Raw genomic sequence first — 25930 nt, 5'->3', positions numbered from 1 at the left:
ACAAATGATCCACCAGAAATGTGCGTTTGCATGTATGTGATTGGTCAACACACTTTAAATGATGGAGAATGTTTAAGCTAGCAAACAGCTAAAGCTAATCACTGTCCATGAATTAATACGCCATGCTTTTTACCCCATTTCCTGCATCTTCCTTGCACCCAAAAAACACAAAAAACTTGAGCTTTCACTCCAAAATGCAACCGTGTTCACCTCCAGTCTGTGTGAAGGACCCTTAGCGATGCCTGAACCCCAGTTTGGGAACCCGTGGCCTTGCAGGGAAGCAAGAGGAGGATTTTCTTGCAAACCCCGGAGGGAGTGATCTCTGAACATTACTCACCGCTCGATGACATCTGTCAAGGTCTTCCGACAAACCTCTACGGCACAAACCTGTACTGTTGTTTTTGCATTTTTATAAATTCATCTGGACAGAGATGTGAAGTGAAACTGGAAGAAAGAAATTAATAAGAGGCAGGGAGAGAGAGAGAGGGGGACTGAGAACAGAGAAGAGGATAACACGGAGGAAGAGAGCGAGGACGGAAGACAGGAATATCAGACGAGAGAAAAGAGGGAGAGATGGGAAGAGTATGCAAACAACAAAGTTTGGGTAGCTGTAGGCGGTATTAGCAGCAGCGGAGGGAATATGTGTGTGGGAACAAATTGTCGACAGGAATTCATTAGGCTCGTTGTGCGATAACGAGTGCTTGTGGTTTTAATTGACTTAATCAACAAATAGAATTAATCAGAGATTTCTAATTAATGGTAATTGATTGAAATATCCACTGGGTCACTGCGCAAGCAACCAAAATTCTCCTTCTCTCTCTCTGCGTCTGTGTTTCTCTCCTCACTTTACAGTTTGTCCTTGTCTTCTTTATTTATCTCACTTTTTCTTTTTTTTGCTGTTTCTTAGTGTTTGTTTCTCATTTCTTTCAGTGTTTTTCTGTCACTTTTTTTTGTCTTTCTCACTCTTTTTTTTTGTTATTTCTTTTTATTTTCTCAGTCTTTTCCAAACTTTTTTATGTTTAGAATGAAAACAACCTTTTTCACCGGGGACTCAGTTCCTTCAGGCACCAGTGAGACGATACACGATGATCTTGGAAGTCCAGTTTGACTGAAAGATCCTAGATAGATACTTAACACAGCGGTTTATAATAACATGAAACAGGATTAGTATTAGTTTGACTGACAGTGCTTTGTCAGATGATGTTGGGTAGATGGTTGGGTCGACATTGGTTTCTCTTAATCCTGATATCAATCTTAAACTTATCCAAGTCATTTTTGTGCCTAAACTTACCCAAATACACATGAATACTTTTTGTAATTTATAACCACTGAAAAACATTTAACCAATAAGGGAATTGGATCAGAAAACTTTTCTTTTCTCTTTTCTTGTTTATGCTACATTCAAGTTACGTCGGAGCGATTTGTTAGCAAATGAAACCAGATACATTTTTAAATTAGCTGAATATATATATATATATTAGTGTTAACATTGGATTTTATTTAGACTGACAGCAAAGGTTGCAGCCGTTTTGCCACCAGTTTGTTTGTAGTTCTTTATAATAGGTGTAAGATATCGTTGCTGACAGAAATTCCCAAAATTGCAGACTTGAAATTACGACTTAAAGGCGGATGTGGATACTTTTTTTGTTTTCTCTTAATTAAGATCTAAATGTCTCAGTTTAGAGGATTTGTTTTTGGTTTTTCTCGAGCTGTTTGTATCTTTCTTTTTCTGAGTTTGGTGGGTATCAAACTCCAATACTGTTTTGGTCACATTTGTAGTCTTAATTGATTAGATAGTTTCTGATTTAAATGAAAATGTATTTAAATATTGGCAAAGTTGTTTTACGGCTGCTTGTGTTTAGCCAACAGCTAACTTTGGCTTCTTTGTCTCACTCTCATTACAAAGTGCTTTACCATCATGGAAAACACTGACATAGCAATGAGACTAACAACCTCCACTCTCCTCTATCTGTCTTTTCCTCCCTCCCTCCCTCCCTTCTTTCTCTCTCTCTCCATCCCTCCCTCCCTCCCGACATCCCTCCCTCTCTTCACGGCAGGTCTTGGTAATTAGATTGTAGAGATGAGGAGGTGGAGGAGAGATAAGAGGATTTTGTTTTTAGGAGAGGGAGATTTAAGAATGAGAGAGATAGAGGAGGATGGAGTGGGAGAGAGAGAGAGAGAGAGAGAGAGGGTGAAGGGGGAATTAGAGAAAGAGGAGAGCAGATCCTCTTCTTTTTGTTTATCCCGAGTCGGTCACCCTTCCTGAAAGAGGATGTTGAGTGACAGACAGAGAAGTACATGGATAGAGAGAGAGAGAGGAAACAGAGGAGGAGATAAAGACATCACTTGTTCATTTCGTGTCCCTCCTGTTGGCCGACCTTGAATATGCGACAGACACAACATTACGCCCAGAGAGAAACGAGGGTTCTTGTCAGGATTCTTGAAAGTTCAGAATCCTTTATGGAGCCATAATAATGACTTGAACTGAAAACAGTCGACTTTCAGCCACGTATGACTACGGCAGAATGCTAAGCAAGCTACAGAGACGCCCTTACGTCTTCCAGCTCCTCCCGGAGGATCCCGAGGCGTTTCCACATGGGATCCTCCAGATGGGGATATGTAATCCCTGCAGAGTGTTCTGGTTCTGCTTCTGAGTTTCCTCCGGGTTGCATTTTCCTGGAAAACATCTAAAGCACTGAGGAGGCATTCTTATCAGATGCTGAATCACCTCAAAAAGCTCCTTCTGATACAGAAGAGCAGCTCTTCCACTCCGAGTTCCTCCTGGATGTCCGAGCTCTTCTCTACGTCCATTGCTGGACTTTGGCCTAAAGATCAAAAACTTCACGTTCCTCTTCGTCTTGACAGTCCACCTTGACGCCAACGTAACTGCGGCTGTCGCACCGATCCACCTGAGCTCGACAGGTGGATCGGTGCGACATCAGAAGACAGTTTGGATTCATTTTCACTCGTTTTTACATCCTCTGAAGCAGAAAAACATGATACAACTGAGCATGTTACAACTAAACATATTTAGCGCTGACTGACTCTAACAGACTGAAAGAAACTTGCTAGCCTAGCAACATTAAGGCTAACAAACAACCCATAATGCAACACTCTCTGCAGGAGCCGGTGTTAACTGTGGTACAATCTCATTCAAAAAGAATATCTGATGTCGTAAACATGTAATTGCCTCGAATATTAGACGACCCCCGCTCACTCAAATGTAATTTTATTCGTGTTGATACGGTATTGTGGCGTCCGACTTTGAGGTGTCGACTCTCAACCCAAACACGTCACACTCAGCTGCGAAACATCGCCGGAGGCCGATGAAGCGAACAGAATCACATCGTCTGCAAAAAGGCATAGATGCAAGCCCAAAAACAGTCTCACTCCTCTGCTGAAATAGTTTAAATTTGCCATAATTTCATTTGAAGATTGGAAAGGTAGAGAATATTACAAGAACAGAAGCTTGATTCTGCATTTTTTAGGGATCACAGTCAGTTCTTCACAGTTTCACTCTAACAAAATCAGCAGTTTACCTCTTCGATCCTTTTCATTTCCTGTCTATCTCTCCTCCTTGTTGTCGCTGTCTTTATCATTTCTATCCTTCCTTATCTCTCTGTTTCTCTTAAGCTCACTTTAATCTTCTATCTCTCTTCTTTCTTTCTGTCCTTACTGCCCCCCCCACCCCCCACCCCCCACCCCAACCCCTCTTCTTCAAATTCTCTCACTCACACTGCTTTCAGCTGCTTTCAGTCCGTCTCATCCCTCCCTCTACATCCTCTGTCTCTTTCTCTTTCTCTGCAGCCACTCCACGGCTTTCCATGTATTTTGGAAGAAAAGCTTTTTAGCAAATATTTGTCTGACTGTGTCTGTAGAGCCCTCTGAGTCAATATGGGCCCAGCCAGGCTCGACCGGCCAGAGAGAAAGAGAGAGAGAGAGAGAGAGAGAGAGAGAGAGAGAGAGAGAGAGAGAGAGGGATCAGTGCATAAAAACCAGCAGTGCAGAAACAATAGAGACTTAGGATTCTCTCTTTTCTCCTTTCTGCCTAAAAATAAACTCTCAGAGAAAAGACTTTTTTTTCTATCTGAGAGATACCAGACTGCAATCATAATACTAATAACGATTATCATCATCAGTGTTGATAACAGTCCTAACTACTGTAAAATAGAGATCTATTACAGCTGCTCTTTCTTCCTACGCAGCCATCAGAGACGAGGAGTCGGACTGCTATCATCTGTCGCCATGTTTGCTGACTATGTTGTTGAACTTTTGAACAATTCATAACGCCAGTTGGGAGACATAAAACCCTAAAAGAATGTACCACATCTGACTTGTCATCAGGACTCACAGCAGACTGATGAGGAAAGAGTTTTTTCCGGCTTGTGTTTACGATAAATCTCAAACCGTATGACATAAACTTCAAATCTCCCCTCAGTCAGTATGTAAGACTTTGTGTTGTTGAGCCAGACTTTGTGGAGCTGATTTTAGAGTTACGGCCGTCATCCTCTGACTCTAACATGCTGAATTATTGTTCCAGCTCCCAATCTAGTTTAATTCATCTTCCTGTGCTTCCCCCTTCGACGCTGTCTGCTGCAGTTATTTGGCGCAGAGCGAGTATCACTCAGTCGTTTTGTTGTTGTTTAGAGCCTCCTCCTTCAACGTAATACACACCTCCTGTTTGGAATAAATTTATCTGCAACATACACACAAACACACACACACACACACACGCCATGGCTTGTCCTCTTGATCCTGTCTGCTGTATTCTGCATCCCCATCTCCTGTTTAGACAACCAGGCGAGCTACAAATATGCTAAACTGAAGAGAGAGCGAGAAAGAGGAGATGAAAGACAGAAGAAGAAGAGTTGAGTGTGTGTGTGTGTGTGTGTGTGTGAGGAAGAGGCAGAGTGTGTGTGCAAGAAAGAGAGAGAGAGATAGAGACAGAGAATCCCATTTCATTGTAATAGTGTTTAATATTTATTGGAAAAATGTAAAGAAAATGTAAAGGAAGTGCTTTTCGGCGAGCGGGCAGGATTAGCATAAATAGTTTGGGGCTTGGACGTGTTTGGTCCCCGCTGCAGAGGAGTAAGGCTGTCCCCTCTGTTCACTGTGACACACACACACACACACACTCAGAAATACATGCATATGTTTGCACACACACACATCTGCACACACATACTCGTGCACACGCCCGCATGAGTAAACATTCAAACATGCAAACACACACATCCACACTGACCTTTGCGTGTGGAAACTCATCAGCATATAGTGATTTATAATAGGCACTGCCAATCCTCCTGTTTCTTTTTTTCTTTGTCTTTTTTTTTGCATTTATTAGACAGCAGAGAGCGAAGCGGGGGGGTGGAGGGGGGGGGGGGATATTGGCTGTTGTCATTTATTTTATGCACTGTTACTGCTGATCAAGGATCTGTGTGCTGAATTTGACTTTATGCTAATAAAGAATTTAACTAAACTGAACTGAAATGAATTAAAGAATAAATAAAAAAAACAAATCTAGCTCTTGTTAGTTTAAAGGATAATTCTGTTTTCTTCACTCCTTCGCCCGTCGTTTCTGTTCGTTATAAAGTTAATTGCTGAGATCTTGGAACACAACAACAAAGTCTGACAGGACAAGAAACCCGAGCAGCCAGACGATCAGACGGCTTTTAAACACTTTATTTGGACGTAAACCTGAAAGTGAGAGAACCTAAAATATCTCTGATAATCACTCGTTACACAGGATGTGTGTTTGCATGATGTGCATTAACACACAGAACACTCTTAAGAGACAAAATATGATAAATAAATGAAAACTTTAAAGTCTCTCAGAGGAACAAGTGTCTTCAAGCTATTTTGCAGATCTTTACAGTAGTGAAGTGCAGTAAAGTAAACGTTGTAGGAAACAGACAATAGATGAGTTTTCCATCTGAGTTTCCAGACGAGGAGCCTCTAAAGTTCTGATGGTTTGGACCATAATATAAAAATACTCTGAAAGCTGGTGATACTTTTATGGATTCTGATAAATAACGCACTGAAAGAATCATTCAGGTGTGTGTGTAAGGGATAACGTACAGGGAGCGGGTCCATTATTGTGAAATGAACGTCCTGAATCATCCTCTCAGCTGTTCACTTGACGATGTTATAAATAAATGAAGGAATGATGGAATAAAACAGAATCATCCTTTAATCTTCAGCTTTGTTACTCATGATTGTGAATTCTTACATTTCCTGTTGATTCTTTAGGAGGTTTTTCATGCAGGTTATCTCTGCTAATGCTAACCATCCAGTTCTTCCTCATCTGTTTATTGCAATTAATGTGACACACATCACTTCCTGCTACCAGACAAGCCACGTGAACCGCAAATAGAAAATAATTCATGGACGTAATATTAGCAGGATGGTCGTTATGTTTGTATTAGAATAATAATAATTAGAATATTTGCTGACCTTGCTTCTTTCTTCCTGTTCTTCTCTTTCAGTCTCTGTGTTCGGAGGTGCGAAGCCGACGAAGAGGAGTCTCCTCTGTCCTGAAACTCTGCCAGAAGCTGCTGCAACAGAGCCAGGTCAGTAAAAGAAAAGAAATCCCCAATTTAATTATCAAAAACAGATTACCAACTTGACAAGTACTTGTACCTTCACCTGGACTTGACTCTTATGACTCGAGTCTAACCAAACATCTAAAGAAGAAGAATCTAAACTGGAACCAATTCAGCCTGTCGTTTTTCTTTTATATGTCTCTTTAAATTGTCTCTATATTATTATACATTCTTAATATTATAAATGTAATCATTTATTAGTATGTTAATATCCATTTTAATTCTGAACAAAACCGTTCCTTCGATCCCTCCGGGACAGTCGGGACCTATGGCGGAGGTGGGCCCAGAGGCGGAGCAGCACCGTGAGGCCCTGCAGCTGCTGTCAATCAACCTGGAGAGGAGGTGGGAGGCGATCGTGATGCAGGCGCTGCAGTGGCAGAACAGACTGAAGAGAGAGCTGGGAGAGCAGCAGGTTAGAGCGCTGACATTTACACTTTACATCCTTCATCTCGCTCCGCAGGCAGTCAGCTGACTTATCGTTACACTCAGTGAGCGTGTCCAAGTCTGATTTGATGCTAAAAACGTAGCGTGAAAAGACAGACGGTGCTGTGATTGAAGCTGAGATGTTTTTAGTGACGGAAGGAGCTGCAGCCTGACGTTTCTGATTTTATTTAGTTTTAATAAGAAACAACTCTGGAACAAAGCATAAAAATCACTTGTTTTTGAAACGTCTATTGACATTCATAAAAAAACTTTTGATATCAGCAAATAATCAGCTCTAGTGATGCCTTCTCCGTTTGTTCCCCTGGAAGAACTGATCAGTTTAGACAACAAAATCAATCTGGGTGATGTTTGACCCTGAAACGTAGCTGGAGCTGCGCTGCGTTCATGTTACATGAGATGGAAAATGTTTACAACTTGTGAGCATTTTTGTCACCTGAAAAACTCACAAAATCCTCGACTTTTATCTTTTAGAACAGCATTTACAAGTCATAAACTACTAATTATGGCGACTCTGACATTAACGCGGCATTATGGAATGATTTCCTGCATCCTTTATTTTCATTTTTCAAACTTTTTTTTTCCACCCTCTGACTCTGTAACATTTTGCCGTGTTTGATTGTGCTTCCTCGGGGGTCGATTCTTGGACGTCTTATTCTTCCTCTACATGCTCCCTTCAGGGCTTATTATCCATTGATTTGCTGAGTCTGTTATCATCCTCATGCTGATGATGTCCAGACTTATAAAATCTGGATACTTTACATAATTTACTTCAAACACATCGGTGCCTGGTTGTCCTACAGTTAAATCATAACAAAACGAATTGTCTTTTCCTTCATTTAGACGTACGTCCTCTTAAAGTGCAGCATGTTCTGAGGCCTTCGATGGGTTTATCCTCTGAGGAGCATGCATGTGTTTAGTAAATCTAACCTGCATGTTAGATTTTGATCATTCTTGTGCGAAAAAGTGGTGTGATGTTGGTGCTAGAGGAGAGGTCAGAGGGTCTTTAAAAGCATTAGGAAACATCCTCTTAATGTAGACACTCTGCCGTCATGACAACAAAAGCATCTTCGTCTATTTTGACTTTTAAAACCTCACAGACAGACGACAGCTCTATTCAGAATCATCGAAACAGTCGAGAAGCAGCCAGTTGATAAAAAAACTAATCTGTTAGTTCTGCGGTGCGATCAGTGTCACAGAGATGATGTTTCCTCCGCCACCTCTCCCACAAACAAAAGAAAACTTGGCAAATGAGATTTTTTAAACACTTTGACAGTCTGCGTATCAGAACACCACGCATGTCTGCCGCCGTGACGGCGCGTCGCCAAAAAGGTTTTGTCTTATTAGAAAAATCTGCAGCCCGATGAACCGATTCAGGTTCCACAGTCTCGGGTGCCACGGCGACGACGGTTTAACGCCGCTGCGGGCTGACAGCTCAGCACGCGTGCAGCTCGTCCGAGGATGTGAAATAGCGAGCGCTGTAGGTGTTAAGTGAAATGTTGCTCATGAGGGAGTCGTCCGGAGCCGAGCTGCTCTCGGGCCGCACGAGGTAAAGAGATACAGAGAGAGAGAGAGAGAGAGAGAGAGAGAGAGATGAGTGCTTTATCCAGCTGATGTAACATGAAGGCAGAGAGCTGCAGCAGAACGGAGCTGTTATGGATTTCTAATAATGATGAATATGGTTCTATAGAAACAGAAGCAGGGGATGCATTTGGATACGAGGAGGAGCAATTTGGCACTTTGAAGAGGTTAACACACACACACACACACACACACACACACACACACACACACACACACACACACACACTTATGTTTGCACACATACAGGAGAACACATGTAGATGAAATCTGCACTAATACACACATACATGTAGTGACACTGAAGTAAATACATATGTTGTGTTACATAAATGCTTGCATTAATTGATGTATTGTGATGTGTTCGGAGCTCAGACAGAGATCAGAGAGGTAAATACTAGTTTTTACTAGTTTTTCAAAGTTACAAGCTCAAGTTTGCAGTTTGAGATTTTTCCATGAAATTCTTGTGCAACTTTCAATCATATTTCTGAAATTTCCTGCAAAATAAAACGGAAACGTGGATCGACGCCTTTACGTCAGCGTCAACCTCTTTGTGCTCGACAAACACGTTCAAGACGATGTGACGAGATTACAGAATGAACCGAGCAGCAGTAACACTGATAAAACGTCTCTGTAATGAATGAATTCGTCTCCTCTTATCCACGTTGGACCCTGCCGTGTTTTTATCACATAAAAACCTGTTTCTGGTGGATCAGAGGTCTGAAACTGTGACTGGCAGTTTCATCTACAGTACAGCATCCGAGAAACATTTTTTGTCTTTTTTTCAAATTTCTGATGTTTTCCCTGCTTTTTCACGTCTACACTGTAAATGTGAAAATGCTGTAATCATTCCTCCTCTTCATACTGACCGTTAGAAGATCCCTTCATAATACACTTACAATGGAAGTGACCACAGTCCTCCTTCTGTGTAAAAAAATGTATTTAAAAGTTTATCTGAAGCTAATATGAAGCTTCAGCGTCCAAATGACTCAAATCAAGTAGATATCTTTCAACGTTACAGTCTTTTTAGTGCCAAAGTTCCTCTTTTTGTTACTATACTTCCACCTGCAGCTCAACAGGGAAACACAAAGACTGTAAATGTGTCAGATATCCACTTGATATGACTAACTCAGACTGATGAAGATGAATAGAAGCTTCACACAGACTTTTTTTAAATGCATTGTTTTAAGACAAATTGTGAACTTATCCTTTAAGGGAAAGTGTGACAGCTCTTGCAGAACATCCAGGAAGTTTTTCCAGATTGAATAATCGGGAGCACAGATGTGTTTTGTTATTGTTTCCTGCAGTAGTTTAATGTGTTTAAAGGGATAAATAAAGTCGCTCTGAAAGGCCTTTGAACAGGACGAGGAGTTTAAAATCTTACAGCTCTTTTTTTTTATTAATGTTGAAAATTAGCAGGAAAACAGCTTTTATACTGCTGCTGCACATGTGGTTTGAGAGGTAGGACTCTCTCATGCACACACACACACACACACACACACACACACACACACACACACACACACACACGTTGTAGAGGAAGAGAAGACAAATAACAGGCCAGACACTCTGACCTCGCTGCCTGGCTGGAGAGTAATTTCACTTCTACTGGAGATGGGAGAAGAATAAAGAGAGAGAGAGAAGCAGAGAGGAATATATCTGGGTGGTTTAGCTTATAAATGAACACTTCTGCTCAGTGATAAAACGATCGCGCTCTCCTGCTCTCCTGCTCTTCGGATTGTCGGTCAGACAAAAACCAGTAAAGTTGAAATACATCACCTTGAACTCTGGGAACCTGTGATGGGTATCGTTCATTGATAATCATTAGTTAGTGCTCTGTTTTCTGTTAAAGAAGGATAAATAAAGATAAATAAAGGCATGATGTTTTTACCATGCGGTCTATGGTATTTGTGACTTTTATTCCATGAAACTAAAAGTGAAATATTACATATTCACTGCCTGAAATCTCCATATTTTTCAAGTCATTTGTCTTAACTTGAGTCAAATGTTTTGAAGAGAGAGAGTGAAGAAGAGGAGAAAAACAAATCTGTCAGCGTAGTAAAAAAAAACATGTCAACCTGTTTCCAATAGAAATCAAATTGTTTCATGAACAGTCTTCAAATGAGGCCGTTTTCTTTTTTAACCAGGACAGATTTTATTGTTGGGACACACTCGAGTAAAGGTCGAGAAGATCATGAATATCTGCAGCAGATAACCTGACGACAACCGACTCATGATAAACCCGCCTTTTAGATGATGACATGTTTGACCTCTGTGATGATGACCGTCAGCACGCTTTGATTGGAACATGTGATTCAGCATCAGAGAGGTTGTTACCGTGGTTTCATGTGTAACGCTGCTCAGAAAGCAGATGAAGAATCCTGTTTTGTCATTTTTGATGTGATGTAAATGAGTCTAAATTAAACCTGCAGGGTGTTGTTGTTGTTGTTGTTGTTGTGGGCGGGGGAGTGGGGGTGAAGTTTCACAAAGTATACCTGTAAGTCCGATGTAATATATGGAAATTATATTTTAGAACGCTTTCCTTGTGATTATGAAATATATTTTAGAGAGGAGTTATGAGCAACATATGGAGGTTTTCATTCACCGTTTTGGCAATTACATTCAAATGCAGCCTGTCTGCTCCTCCACTCTGCATGGAGAGGTGATTTATCTGTGCGCTTCTATTCATTTTGAATCAGACTGGTGACGCCGGGGCCTCCCTCAGCACTTTAACAAGCAGTACAGCAGAGAAGCCAGCAGAGACTCCAGCAGCAGCAGCAGCAGCAGCAGCTCCAGGAGGAACACAGGCACATGAATAATCACCCAGACGCTGCTAGATAGCTGCGCTCTCCTTGGGCCTTCCAGCAGATGCTATGCTAACAAATGGGAGCAGTCAAACCAGAGCTAATGGGAAAAAGTGTCCCGTTTTCACCCCCCCCCCCCCAAAAAAAATGCACAGGAACGCACGCACAAAGGCTTCCACAGGCTGCGATTAAGGCAGAAACAGAGTGAGGAGGAGATGTTCATGTGAATATGTTCAGCTTGTTTTAACATGAAATTTACTGACAGCAGTGCTGCTCCTAAGAGGAGGGGGGGGGGGGGGGGGGGCTCTTTGATTTTAATGACCCCATGACTTTTCCTCTAGTGTCACCCACAGGAGAGAGACTTGACATTTATCGTTCCGCTACCGGTAAGATGCCGAGGAGCTAAATCAGCGATATGTCGTTTGTTCTTTTCATCCCTTTTTGTGTATCGCAGCTTCCAGGATCTCCTACTGCTGCATCTTTAGACTATTAGTCCTCTTTTCTTTACGAGTGTAACTGTTTAAAGACGGACTGACTAAAGACAGACTGCATGTTCGCTTTAGTCATGTGGAATTTACTGCTGAAGGCTTTTGCAGAGCATCTTAACACAACACATTTTCCTCTCGTCCCTGCGGGTTTATAAAACAGAGTCAAACTTTTTTTTTCTTTCTCTTTTTGCTCAAACTTGCACCAACATGTGAGCAGACCTGCATGTCGGCATCCTGAACTTTGTTTTTTTGATTCTAGTAGCCGTGGAGGAGGCGGATGTGTGTTTGAACCTTTGTTCATAAATGGCCTCATAATCTGAATTGGCTGAGTCACTGTTTTTTGTTTAATTGTATTCATTCAACCGCACATTGTGTTCATGTGGTTTCTCGTTGGGAGAGGGCATTATTTAGTTTTTTTTATAATATTTTTATTGTGATTTTTCTCAATAATACAAAGCAGAAAACAGAGACACAGGAAACAAAAACAAACAAAGTAGAAACAAAGGACAAAAAAAAGAAACAGGACATATTTAAAGAAGATAATGAATCACACTGCTGCGTCACTAGTGCAACAAGTCTGAGCACAAGTACTCAATGAGAAAGGTGGACGGCACACTGTAGTCATGTTTAGCATCATGTTGAGTAAAGTGATCCAGAAATGGCTGTCAGCTGTCTCTATGGATGCAGCTGCGTAGCATCTCTTACTCTCAGAGCTCCGATTGATCGATCGTTACTTCAATCAGCAACCATCAATGAGCACAACACCAAACCTATTTTCACATGATTCAGAAGTCCTCTAGATTCATCACATTTCAAATCTTTAGACACTTTAGACGAATCTATACGGTGTTTATACATAGACGTACCTGAGATATAAAATCCCGACGCCACTAAATCCTGCAGAAACTTGCATCTAACAGAGGAATACCCCCCCCCCCCCGGCATGTTGCTGGAGTCTGACTGGTAAATCTTGCTAGCTCTGCCTCTTTGGCAGGTTTACCAGCAACACTGATTTCAGCTTTTTTTTAAAAAATACATTTTTGAATCCACCGTGGCTGCCGGACACCAGAAGTCACCTCCCTCCACTTTCTGAGGTCATAAAAACACCAGCAACTCAACTATAAACTGTTACGAAATCATAGAAATGAGATAAATTACAGATATAAATTGTATACAAGGTTTTTTTTTTTGTGGGTCATCAAATACTGGGTTTGATTGGATTAGGCTGATTGGTAGCCTCTCCCCTCGGCGCTGAATGTGTTTTTGAATGCGTCTGCAGTGGCAAAACCCAGTTCAGTCATTACCCCCATCTCCCTTATCAGCACAAGGGGAATAAACACAAATCTAATAGAAATTCATTACACAGACCCATATCCACACACACACACACACACACACACACACACACACACACACACACAGAGCCAACTAGTTTATTAGATTAATAGGCTATGAATGGCTAATACGAATTACTCCCCTCTCTTGTTAACGAGACGCGGAGCAATTTGTATAATTATGTCTGTGGAAGGGAAGAATTCCTGTGTCTAAGCATATTTTTAGACAGCCGAGCTTTCTGAAGGCTTTTGATTACGTATTTACTTTGGGGTTTTCAGCTTCGTGCTCTTTCTTTCAGAAGTCGTTTTTGAATAATTCATCGCTTTGTTCCAGAGCGGAATAATTTGTGTTGAGATTTATGAGCAATTGCTTTGGGGTGGGTTGATTTTGCTCTTTTTATTTTTTTTTTAAATGATCACAGGACGTGTTTTGTCAGAGTCGGGTGTCAGTGTTTCTCTTTCAAATGGAGTCCTGAGTCAAGACGGTGCTCTCTCAGAAAAGGACATGAGATTTTCAACAAAGAGTTTGGTGCCAAAACAAGATATCCAACATTCACACGGTGTTTGACAGCACAGAATAAAAACATGACATGCTTTTAAAATGATAATAATAGGTTACTTCATTTCATATGGACTCTTCTGTTTGAACAAGTTCAGCCTCAAATTACACTTTCAAGACTTTTTCCTTTAAAGAAGAAAAGAAAAACAAGACTAAATCAGGAATTTCCTCGAAATAAAGAAGACACAATTAGGCAGATTGTTGCACCAGTATCAGGATGATTAAACTCGCTTCAGGGAACTTTTTTTGAAACTTATTGATTTAGGACTCAATAATTATCTAAGTGACTTGTTTAGATGGAGTTTTTAGCAGCATGTTAATGGATTAATGTCAATTTTAGCACTTCTCAATGATCTCAATGATTTAAATAGCAGGCAGAAGCTATTAATGTTCAGTCATGTTCACTTTATACCAACCAGGACTTCTAGTGTTGTTCCAGAAGACCTTGAAGATGTATTTCAATGAAAATCATGTATCACTGATCTTGTATCAAATATTTTTACGTCTTGACAATTTTGAAAATGTTTCACCTTTTTAACGACACTGAAATTTCCTAAAGAAATAGTTCAATATTTGAGTAAATGAGTTGAGTTAGCATTAGCTTAGCATAATGACTGGAGGGGGAAACAGCTAACCTGGCCTGTACAGATTTAAAAAAATACACTTACCAACACCTGTAAAGCTCATTAATTTACACTTATCTTGTTTGTTAAATCCAGACACAAACAGGAGACAATTTGCAGTTGGTTGTAGGGAAGTTACACGCTGGAACGATATCTTGGCAAACAACATGTGGACACAGTGACTTCTTACTGTCTTGTAATGACAGTGAGGTGGCCGGTTGGGTTAGCATCATGTCTGTACAGAGACGTATAGTTCTGGGCGGATAGATGCACTGTCAAGAAACAGTTTCTGCATGCAACTCCCCCTAAAACCACAAATGTCACTTTTACATGTCTGTTTGTGTACAAATTTTAAAAGAAATGAGTGTTAATTATTATTTATAATTATTAGCGGTGTTGTGGTTTTTACACTTTCGACACAGAGCCAGGCTGTTTCCCCTCTGCTTTCAGTCTTTATGCTAAGCTAAGCTAAGCTAAGCTAATCTCCTTCCGGCTCCATAATTAACGCACAGACATGAGAGTAGTTTTCATCGAACCCTCGGAAAGAAAGCAAATGACGGAGTATTCCTTTAGTATGATGTGATTGCTGTTGAGGCAGGGTGTGTTTGGGGTGCGACATAACAAAACTGAGTATAAGTTAAAGAGCTAAAGGCTGTTTGATTTGATAGAATTAAGTTAAGTAGTAAGTTAAAAATGTCAGTGTCATGGTGTCTTTAGACTAGTTACCAAACTAAAAAAAGTAGTTGTGTGCTGTTTTCTTATTTCCCAAAAAGTTGATATTTTGGCTATTAAATGTATATCTCACTGTCAAGCTGTCAAGCTAACAGCGACAGCTATAACAGACCCTCTTATAGTACAATGCCTCTTTACTTTGCTACAGTAGTGACACGCTTCATTTACAGTACACTTGATTTTTGTCTCTTTAAGATAAATTCTTTTTGGTATTTTTTAAAAAAACACAAGAAAGATAATAAAAGACAGAGACAAGAGTTCTGACATGCAGCAGGATTAAAACCTTGAAAGTTGAGAGTTCATGGTTTGTACTTTTATCTTTGCTGAATAATTTCAAACATGTTCTTTCTTTCTTTCTTTCCTTTTGTTTTTAGGTTCCCGGGAACTTTCTGGAACCGGGATTAGTTGACCTCCACCAAATCAGCCCGGTCCCAGCATGCCCGGTGGCGCCGGCTCCGGACGACTCCTGGGAATGGGATGAAACAGATATGACAATCACAGAACCAGAACCACAAGAAGTACCAGAACCCGATTTTATGCAAAACCTCCCCGCACAACCGAATCTGCCTTCGGACAGCGTTCTGTCCAACGGGAATCAACCCAACAGGATCCAGACAGATGTCCAAGCCAATCAGAGTCCTGATGTCGTGGCTTCATCTGAGCCCAGCGTGAGCTCCCAAACTCTTCCCCCCAACAACAATAACGTCTACCAGGTGTACAGCCTCCATAATGTTGAATTATACAAACAGCCTCAGTTTCCTTACACTTCCTCCACGATGCACAAAACCAAAGCGGGAAAAAGACAACAGCATCTGCTGCTGAAGAGCCTGAGTAAAGACTCCTCGTTCTCCTCCTTGGAGTCCCTCCCTGACGTCATCGGGGATATGATGCCAAACGGCCGAGGAGGAGGAGAGTGGTTTGTTGGATACAAGGATGGGGAAAACGAGAGGGAGGGGGGCAGGGGAAGCGGCCAGTCGGCGAACAGTCGACGTTCAGAGAGCGAGAGCGGGATCGTCAGCGATACGGGAGACACCGAGACGATAACCAACAACTCTGAAATCCAAGAACAGGAGGAGGATGAGGAGGAGTCCACCGTAGTCCATGTTACTCTGCACAAAGACAATTACAACCAAAGAAGGAGGAGGGATGAAATCAGAGGTGAAAGCAGAAGAAACAGAGAAGAGGAGAAGAAGAGGAGGCACAGGAAGGGAGGAGGGGAGGCGGTTGAGATCCTGATCAACGGGCGTGGGATCCTGACGCCCGCCGACTCCGACTCTGACTTTGAGGTGGGAGGCCTCAGTGTAGACTCATCCAAGCCTTTCCCGTCCCGCTGTCCTGTCACAGAGTTCAAAACTGACCAGTATAACGGTTTGGAGACTCCTCCCGTGCTCAGCCGCCGGGCGTCCAGTCCGTTATTATCTCAGGGCTCCTCTCTAGAGTCCCTGCTGGCTCTGGGTGTGGAGTTATTTCCCTCCAAAGACCTGCTCCATCGCAGCGCCTCCATGGAGAGCTGCCTGGTCCCCAGTCGCAGCGCTGAAAGGGAGACCACCGGCAGCCTGGCCAGCCTCGGGGAGCTGGACCTGGGGCAGAGCAGAGACGTGGATGGTGGTGAACCAGGAAAGGAGAAAAACAACGAAAGTGCACCAGGAGAACCTTCCTCTGGGGAGCTGAGTCGAAGAACTCTTGATCTCCTGAAACGCTTAGAGAACATTCAGAGTCCCTTGGCGGGGAAGATGACCCGCAGTGTTTCTGATATGACTCTTCGGAGCAGCTCTCCGCAGCAGAGCCGACTCCCTGCCTCCCCCTCCCTCGGCGGCCGACACCCTCCCCTCTCCGGGATTTCAGGCTCCTCACGGAAAGGTCCACCGTCTCTGATCAATGAGAGTTCAGCGACAGCGTCGTTAACGGAGCTGAGCAGCGCCGAAGACTCGTCTCTGGGGTCTGAAGATTTCGCCGGGCTCAAAAAACACCGCCACCTTCTTCTGGATCCCACGATGGCGGCGAACGCCAACTCGAGTTCCCATCATAGGAAACGTTGCCACGGCAACAGCCGAGGACAGGGGATGGATGACGCGGATGGGGCGAGCCTGAGCATGGTGGTCAACGTGTCTTGTACGTCGGCGTGCACGGATGAGGACGAGGACGACAGCGACCTCCTGTCTTCCTCCACGCTCACTCTGACCGAGGAGGAGCTCGGTGTACGGGACGGAGAGGACGAGGAGGAGGAGAGGCTGAGCGGCACCTCCTCTGGTAACGAAGACGACGAGGATGATGATGAAGAGGAGATGGAGGGGTCTTACGTGCTGGGCCTGGAGTACATGAAGAGGGAACTGCAGAGTTGGATACGACCTCGCACCTCCTCTTCCTCCGCCTCTAAAACAGAGGCAGGCCTCCGGGACGAGCTGCAGTGTGGGACCAACCTGTCCTCCACCTTCACCTCCTCCTCCTCCTCCTCCTCCTCTCAGAACAAGGAGCAGCGCTGCTTCCTAAACCGCTCGGCTGCAAAATTAATTGAAGCTAACACCAACAGCAGCAACAATAAAACAAAAAGGGATAAGAAAGAACAGGAGGAAGAGAACAGGATTAACGCCACGAGAAGCTACATCAGCCAGTTTGTGGACGACGTGGAAAACGGAAACGTGGACCAAAGCTGTTTAAAAGGGAAAGACGAAGACGATGAACTCCTCCGCGAGGAGTCCAGCGTGTTCACAAAGAAAGGAGAGTCACACAGGGAGTCGTACATGTTTGCCAAAACTGGAGAGTTAGTTCGGGACGTCAGCGAATTCATAGCGAAAACAGAATCAAGCTCGACGAAGCAGCTCTCTCCGTCCCCGTCCTGTGAGCTCCTCCCCATCCGTGCCTCCTCTTTGGTCGGACAGCTGAGGGGGGAGTTACCCTGCCACAGCTCCTCCGTCCCCTCACCTCCGTCCCTCTCGCCGGTCGAGGACTGCAGATCCCGCAGTAACGGGGGACGGAAGGCCATCAACATTCAGGAGAAGTTCAAGTTCTCGTCCTTTGTGACGGAGGAAAGCAGGAGGGAGGTCAGAGACAAAGAATCATCGCTGCCTCCCAAAAAACGGCACAGTTCTCTCTCCTCCTCCTGCTGCAACCACCTCCCCTCCTCTTCCTCCCTCCTCCGTCCACACAGTGTAGACGAGGGCAAGAAAGAGAACGTGCACAACTTCGTGATGGAGATAATTGACATGACCTCACTGGCACTGAAGAGCAAAGACATCCAGGCTGAAGAACCGAACCAGAGCGAGATCAGCGGGTCCAACTCAGACCAGAGTCCTGCGTCACTAACACAGATCAGAGACAAGGTACAGTATATATACTGGAAAACACATTGTTATATTACAAAAACATAATTGAAAAGAAGTTAAAATAACAGTTGCGGATGTTGGTGGAGTGTTTGAAGTCCTGTTTGACCTCCTACTCTCTGTACATTTTGATGACAAAATTTATCCAAGTGACAAATTTATCCTGAGTTTGAGTAATTCAATAAATCGCATCACAGACCATAACTTTTAGGATGTAATGACTAATTTCTTCAGTATCTTTTTCAAGTGAAGTCATCTAAAAGCTAATCAGTTTTCATTTTATTTCTGAAAGGGAAAAACTAAATCAGGCTGAACGCTTTGCTCCTCTTGTAAAAGTGTAAAATATGAATACACACAGATATTTTTTTTTTAAAATATGCAAATCAAAGCTTGATGGTTTTCTGGATGGTTTGGTTTTACGTCATAAAAACGCAGAACACAAAAAAACACAAGATGAACAAAACAAAGAAAGTTTTTAGCTTATGACCCTTAAAAATGAAGCAACATCTACTGGTGACCTCACATCACAGCTTATAATGTGTAAATATATATATATATAAATACATTTTCCTCATCTACATGTCTACATGTGTAAATAACATGAAGCATAAATGATGTTACACATAAACTTGAATTATTCCTCTTTTTTTTTGTCTTTTTTATTTTATTTTCACAATAAACAAAACCAGGAAACACACACGACTAAAAGTGATTAAAAACCTTTAAAAGCAGCAAAATAAATGTACTGATTATTTTGCTTGTTACTCTTTAAATCAACCTCTTCAAACTCTCTCTTTCCTCTTCCCGCAGGTCCTCGAACACTCCCACCGGCCTCTCCACCTCCGTAAGGGAGACTTCTACTCCTACCTGTCTCTCTCCTCCCACGACAGCGACTGCGGCGAGGTCAGTCAGTGCTCCGAGGACAAGAGCTCCACTCCTGCGCCCTACAACATCCCGTCTTACTCCACGCCGACGCAAGGCCTCCACAGCCCGAGCCCCGAGCTGTTTACAAGCCCCAAACAGCAGCAGATACCGACCTCAGACACAGCTGAGTCTTCCAAACGCTCCCCTACCGGCCTCGACTCCAAGAACGACTTCTGCGCTCTTGATTTGAAGTCTGCTGATAGCCAGACTAATGGTAACGAGGACCCCAATAACCCCTCTCTATCGGTGCCCCCCAGCCCAGACATCAGAGATGAGGAGACCCTGTTTGCAGCCTGTACTGAGGAGGTGTACCTGGGCCCGCCTCTCTGCTACAGCATGGTGCTCAACAAGAAACCACGGAGGGTCTCGCTGAAGGAGAGTTCGGGGTATTTGTCCTCCCTGGGCTCTGGCTATGAACTGAAGGACAGTCTAGCTCAATTGCCTTACTCCAAATCTACTGATAGTCTCCAATATTTGTCTCAAAAGGGGCCCGGTTCTGAACCAGCTGACAGTCTGAGCTACCTGTCCCCCTCAAAGGAGTCTTTACTGGATAGAAACCTGCATTTCCAGGTGACAACAGACACAACACAGAGCTCCTCCTCCTCTCCTCTCCTAGAGCCTTGTTACAGCTCATTTTCCACCTCCTCGCCCTCAAAGAGCGCCTCCCCCTCTCTCCGGGGGCCCGGCTCCGAACCAAGAGACGACAACCCTTCCTCTCCTCCTCCCTTGTCCTCAGGCGCTGAGGAAGAGAAGCGAGGTGAGGACCCGTACCTCCTCTGTGATGTCGCTGGAGGAGAAGTCGCGGCCGCTGCGAGTGTCAGCGCGCCGCAGGAGGAGAGGAGTCGTAATGAGGGGCCTCCTTATCTTAATCCCCGGGCGCGTGTCGCCCCGATAGACTCCTCCGCAGCCGAATGTTTGGCAGATACTAAAACGCTTGAATCCAATATGGGCGCCGTAATGACCAAGATAAGTGTCTGCAGCTCCGCTACAAATCCCTCAAAAGAGCCAGCCGCCACCGCCACGCGTATTAATCCCAAAATTAACTGCTCGGCGATGAGAGAGGCAGATAGGGAGGAGGGGGAGAGGCGAGGAGAGGTGGATACTCGGCGGGTGAAGCAGGAGGAGAAGGGGAGGAGAGGGCGGAGCGGCTCGCAGCAGGAAGCAAAGACAGCACGGGCGAAGCAGGTTAGTGTTCCACGTATTGGCCTGATCCGCTATCTCAGGACATTATACAGGGCCTTGATACTGCACTTCACCTCTCTACTCCAGGTATTAGTCCGAGTCGAGCCCCTCAGTGGCTATGAATGTAATGAGGCCGGTGTGCGTTTCTCTCATTTCCATTTCTGAGGCCAGACAGACGTGAGAGGCGCTGATATGCGTAACCTACCCTCTCCTCCTCCTCCTCCTCCTCCTCCTCCTCCTCCTCCGCCTGCTCCTCCCCCTCCTCACCCTCTCTTCTTCTCCTCTCTACTTCACACACAACCTTCCCTCCTTTTTCCAGCCTTATTTCCTCTTCATCTCTTTCTGTACTCGTGTTATTTTACTCCTTTCTATTCATTTTTTTCTTTTCACTTCCTCTTGCTCCCAACTTCTTCCTCTCCTCCTCACCCCTCTTCACCTCCTCATCTCCTACCCCCACCCTATCCTCCTTTCCTCCAGCGAGTATCTTTCCTCTCTAACTCTCCTCCTTCTTTTCTTTTTCCTGCTCTCTTCACTTTTCTTTTTCTAACTTCCCCCCCTTCTCTTCTCACGCCTCTCTTCCTCTCCCCCCCCCCCCTCCCTCCAGCCTCTCCTCCTCCTCCTCCTCCTCCTCCTCCTCCTCCCTCCTCCCTCTCTCCTCCCTCAGGTGTTAATGGAAGGGGGGGATTTGCAGACTTCTCAGTTTTTTAGTCAAAAGGTTAAGGTCCACAGAACAACATCAGCATAATTACTATCAGTCAGATTTCATTAGGATTCATCAGCTAAGAGCTTTCCCTTCCCGCAGTGATCGTTCAATTCATTTCATCGCTGAATTAGCGTGTTTGTGCTCTTTTTAAGTTTTCTATTTCTTTATGCAAATGAAGTCTGGCTTTTTTTTCTTTTTTTTTTTAGCGTCTCTGCAACCTTGCTACCTCCTCTGTTTATCAACTTTTAGTCTCTTAAAGAGGAACATGGCTCAGCTGAAGAGGTTGTTTCATTTCTGATCTAGTGCAGTGCATATTAATGTGGGTTACATGTCCTTTTACGCTATTAAATAAGACTTTTACTGCACCGTAGCCCAAAATCACATTAATGTATCTGCAGATGGTTGATCAAAATGATATACTGATCACAATAATTACTGGGTCAGTCTCTGAGATTCCTGGCTTCCCAAACTATCCACTAATAGAAGGTTCAAAGGGTTTCCATAAACAATGACTATACCGACAAAATTAAAAGCCTCTATAGTGACACCTACACACTGCATTACTGTACATCCCATAGCAATAAAAACAGCTGTACACAAGTGTTGAAGGGCAGGATTAATCATTTTCATAACATTTATAACAGTGAGATTCTTCAGTTCATTTCAATGGAAGAGCTAAAATCATTGTGTAGATTTAAAGTTTGGAGATCTTTGACAGACCAGTGGGTGAACTGGAAACCATTGTCAGGGCTGATATTTGAGAGAATGGACTGCAGTGTTGCCAGACTGGATGGTTTTCTGTTCCATGTAACCCAAATTTAATTGATACTGTTGAATATTGTTAATGCATTGTTCTAATCTTTACACAAAAGACAGACATCGTGATGATGTGAACACTCGCAAGTCGTTAACATTGTTTTGTTTTATTAGGATCCCCGTTAGCTGCCAATTTAATGACCGCTAGTCTTCCTCGCAGGAGAACCTTTCTCATCTCTACCATCCGTCCTATATGAGCATCAGCTCGACATGCAACGACTGATCAGGACTATCTGATGACCGTCATTTCAGTTTATTACAACTAAACTTTTTTTTTCATATCCCAATTATTATTCTGTCTGCGTTCTGTGATACCTGTAACAGCTGTTCATATGAGTGAAAACATTTAATGTAACATTATCTAGAAAATGTGTCATCTCTATTATAAATGTTTCATTGTAACAGTGGTTTTGAGTTTGCATAATTAAACTCATAAAACAGACCAGAGAAGACAGGATCCATATATAAACCCTTCCCTCAATGGAAATTAAAAATTGGGCTACTTTTAGGATGACTGAGTGAATTTTGTTTGGATTACTCAAACACTGTCGGTCCGATCTGGCAACACTGGTGGACAGACCCAGAGACTCTGAAGATTAGCGGTGTTACACCATGCAATTTAATATAATCCAACCATACTTGAGTATAAACTGCTCTACAAAAGAGATATCAGTCATTAGACAGGACCGAATGGTACCAATACATTAAGCTAACCGTCATGTCTGGTTTGTAACAGACCTTGATAGCTTTTTAACCAATACATAGCTAACTAGTAGCATACCAGCTAGCTTAGGGAGCCGTTGTGCCTGACCAGCGCTGCTTCATGTTAGTAAACTACTGGCTAGTTAGCATGTCAGCAGTTAGCTTTCCACAGTAGCTCGCTAATTAGCTCCGACAATAGTCACTATGTCCCCAACCTAACAGCATCACCTTTTTAGCGACAACGTGTCTGTAGCAAACGTTAGCATGCTAACATACAAAACTAAGATGATAAACATGGTGTTACCTGCTACATGATGCCAGGAATATTTATCATTAAACAAAAAGGACTTAGTTTGCATTTCTGAGATTTAATTTTTGTTTTTGAGATTTTACTTTTGTATTTTTGATATTTAATTTTTGGAATTTTAGGATTTGTTTTTTGTATATTTAAACTGTGTTAAGAACTTTTTTTGTACTTGTGAAATTTCATTTTAATAATGTGCACATATATATATATATATACATATATATATATATACATACATACATACATACATACATACTTACATATATATTACAACAGGATTAAGAGATTTCAAGGGGGTCATCAATCTCAATCCTCACTTGACCGATGACGATGTCAACTCTTTACACCATAATCACAAACTTGCAGCTTTCAGTCTGTCTCAGTGCGCAATAGTTTCCTCATTACCTCATGAATTCATTAAAGGGGCATCAAACAAAGACCAAAAGAAAAGGCGAGGATGGGGGTAGATGTGCTTCTACATGAGTGCAGCCACGACGGCATGTATGTGTGCATGTAACCATGACCACATTTGCATATGTGTGTGTCTGTGTTTATGTGTGTGTGTGTTTATGTGTGAATCCCTAGCATTGGTAGATGTATGGGGAAGGATAATAGCTTCACAAGTCTTTACAAAGCGATTAGTTGTGAACCAATTAAGAGACTGGGCTGGTGGGGGGGGATTGTTTTCAGCCTGATGCTCGTTGTTTTAATTTGCAACTTTTCATCAGTTTGGGCTCAAAGAAAGAACAAGCCGATTAGAAAACAAAGACAAACAACGTTTCAGCCCGATAATGCCATTTTGATTTATTCTTCTCTCTCCTCTCTTGTTTGTCTCTCTCCTTTACTCGCTCTCTCTCCATCCATCGCCACCTCTCTCTTTCTCTCTCTAACTGTTGGTAAGAGAAGAATAAAGTGGAACATTGTTTTCTTGTTCTCTGCTGTATCATGTATTTACCTTCATGTAACTAAATACTTTCTCTTTTCTCTTCCTCTCTCTTGTTTTTTATCCCTTTATCTGTCTGTCTTTGCTCTCTACATCCTTTCATTTCTGTTTCTTCTTCTTCTTTTCTCTCTCTTTCTTTCACTACATCTTCCTGTCTTTCCTTTATCTCTCTCTCTATCAGGTCGGCCCTCAGTCAGCCACCAATCACGCCACCAGGGCTGCACAGGGGCGGAGCCAAGCCTCATCGAGACTGCCCACCTCGAGGACGGTGCCAGTCAGAGTAGGTTAACACACACACACGTGTGCATTTTCAGCATCAATTCTGCATTTTCATCTTGCTCATTAAAAAAAACAGTAAAAATACTGAAAATTTTTTAAAAATCGCAAAATTGCAAAAAAGCTTTTACGCTTGGGGGCGGTGGAAAAGTTGGCGTATCGATGAAAGGTAACTATGGAAACCAATTAAGCGATGACAAACAGAACTCACGTGACTTAAATGTCACGCAAGCTTCCGCTCCACCGGAGAGACGGCAGATGAAAACTTGAGGCATGTGTGGACTGATGAGACGTTCCTGGATTTAACACAAGAAACAAATATAAATGTCGTATTAGCAACACCTGCGCCCTCTTCTTCTTCTGCAGTGATATAATGTCACCTGACTGGAGAATTAGTGCCATGTACTGCTTTTTATAGATGAACCAACACTATAATACAATAGTGGATGGAAACACGCATAAATTCACATTTTCTTTTGCAGATTTTCTGAAAATTCGGTTAAAATTTGCGATACATTTGGATGAAAACCCGACTACTGACACAATGCGTGTGTGTGTGTGTGTGTGTGTGTGTGTGTATGTGTGAAGTGGCGGCCCTATGGGTGCCTCCAGGGCTAAGCAAACCTACTGCCCCTATACTCCAGACACTCACACACACACACACACACACACTCACACACACAAAAACACACACTCCTACACACATACACCCCTCAGGGCAGGGCATGAGAGTCCAGGTAGAAGCTCTGACAGCCCAACAGCTGCAGGTTAGACAGACATGCTGTTCACACACACACACACACACATTCACACACACACACACACACACACACACACACACAGATTACACCAGAGGACAAACCTGCATACACACTCACATGCAAAGAAATACACACGTGAGACTGTGAAATCAAGCATAGTGTACACACACACACACACACACACACATACACAACGCATGTAAACCCACGACAAAGGACACGCACACGTGCACACATGCACACATCATATCAGTGATGCATACAGCTGGTCCTGACCCCCATGGCGTGCCCCAGTCTAGCCCACCTGTTCACACACATGCATACACACACACACACACACACACACACACACACACACTCACACACACACATACAGTACACACAGACACAGGTGCAATTAAAGCAATCGTGAATGCGGCTCATGATGTGCTCTGTGACCCAGACAGCAGAAGGTCTGCAGCAAAACACACAGGAGAGAGAGAATGAGAGAGAGAGTGTGTGTGTGTGTGTGTGCGTGTGTGTGTGTGTGTGTGTGTGTGTGTGTGTGTGTGTGTGTGTGTGTGTGTTCAGCTTTCATCACATACTCATGTTTTGAAAGTTTCATAGAAAAGCAGAACAGAAAACGATGCTGAATATCTGATACACACAAGAGGAAACGGTGAGCATAGTGGAGGCAGCTAGTTGAATATGCAACTGGATGTATACAAAACTTGAATAAATAAAATGAAATTCAATGCAAGGATCAGAACAGTATAGAATTAGCATAATGAAAGAATAGAATTTATACATGAGTTGAATATCTTAACATTAAACCAAGATATCATACACAAGA

The 25930-nt window shown here is 43.0% G+C and overlaps 1 protein-coding gene across 4 annotated transcripts in view; it reads left to right on the top strand.

Moving 5' to 3' along the window:
* The window catches only part of akap6 (A kinase (PRKA) anchor protein 6), a 240856-nt gene that overhangs the window by 208168 nt on the left and 6758 nt on the right, over nucleotides 1-25930 (top strand). For all 4 annotated transcript variants that reach the window (XM_067614337.1, XM_067614338.1, XM_067614339.1 and 1 more), the window contains 5 exons: nucleotides 6486-6569; nucleotides 6862-7014; nucleotides 15539-18484; nucleotides 19295-20593; nucleotides 24243-24341. In XM_067614337.1, coding sequence (XP_067470438.1) covers nucleotides 6486-6569; nucleotides 6862-7014; nucleotides 15539-18484; nucleotides 19295-20593; nucleotides 24243-24341 — 4581 coding nt within the window. The remainder of the gene's footprint in view (nucleotides 1-6485; nucleotides 6570-6861; nucleotides 7015-15538; nucleotides 18485-19294; nucleotides 20594-24242; nucleotides 24342-25930) is intronic.

This window comes from Thunnus thynnus, chromosome 16 (assembly GCF_963924715.1).
Source record: "Thunnus thynnus chromosome 16, fThuThy2.1, whole genome shotgun sequence".
Classification (NCBI taxonomy): domain Eukaryota; kingdom Metazoa; phylum Chordata; class Actinopteri; order Scombriformes; family Scombridae; genus Thunnus; species Thunnus thynnus.
The sequence above is the reverse complement of the archived record's forward strand: the minus strand, read 5'-3'. Positions and strand labels throughout refer to the sequence as shown.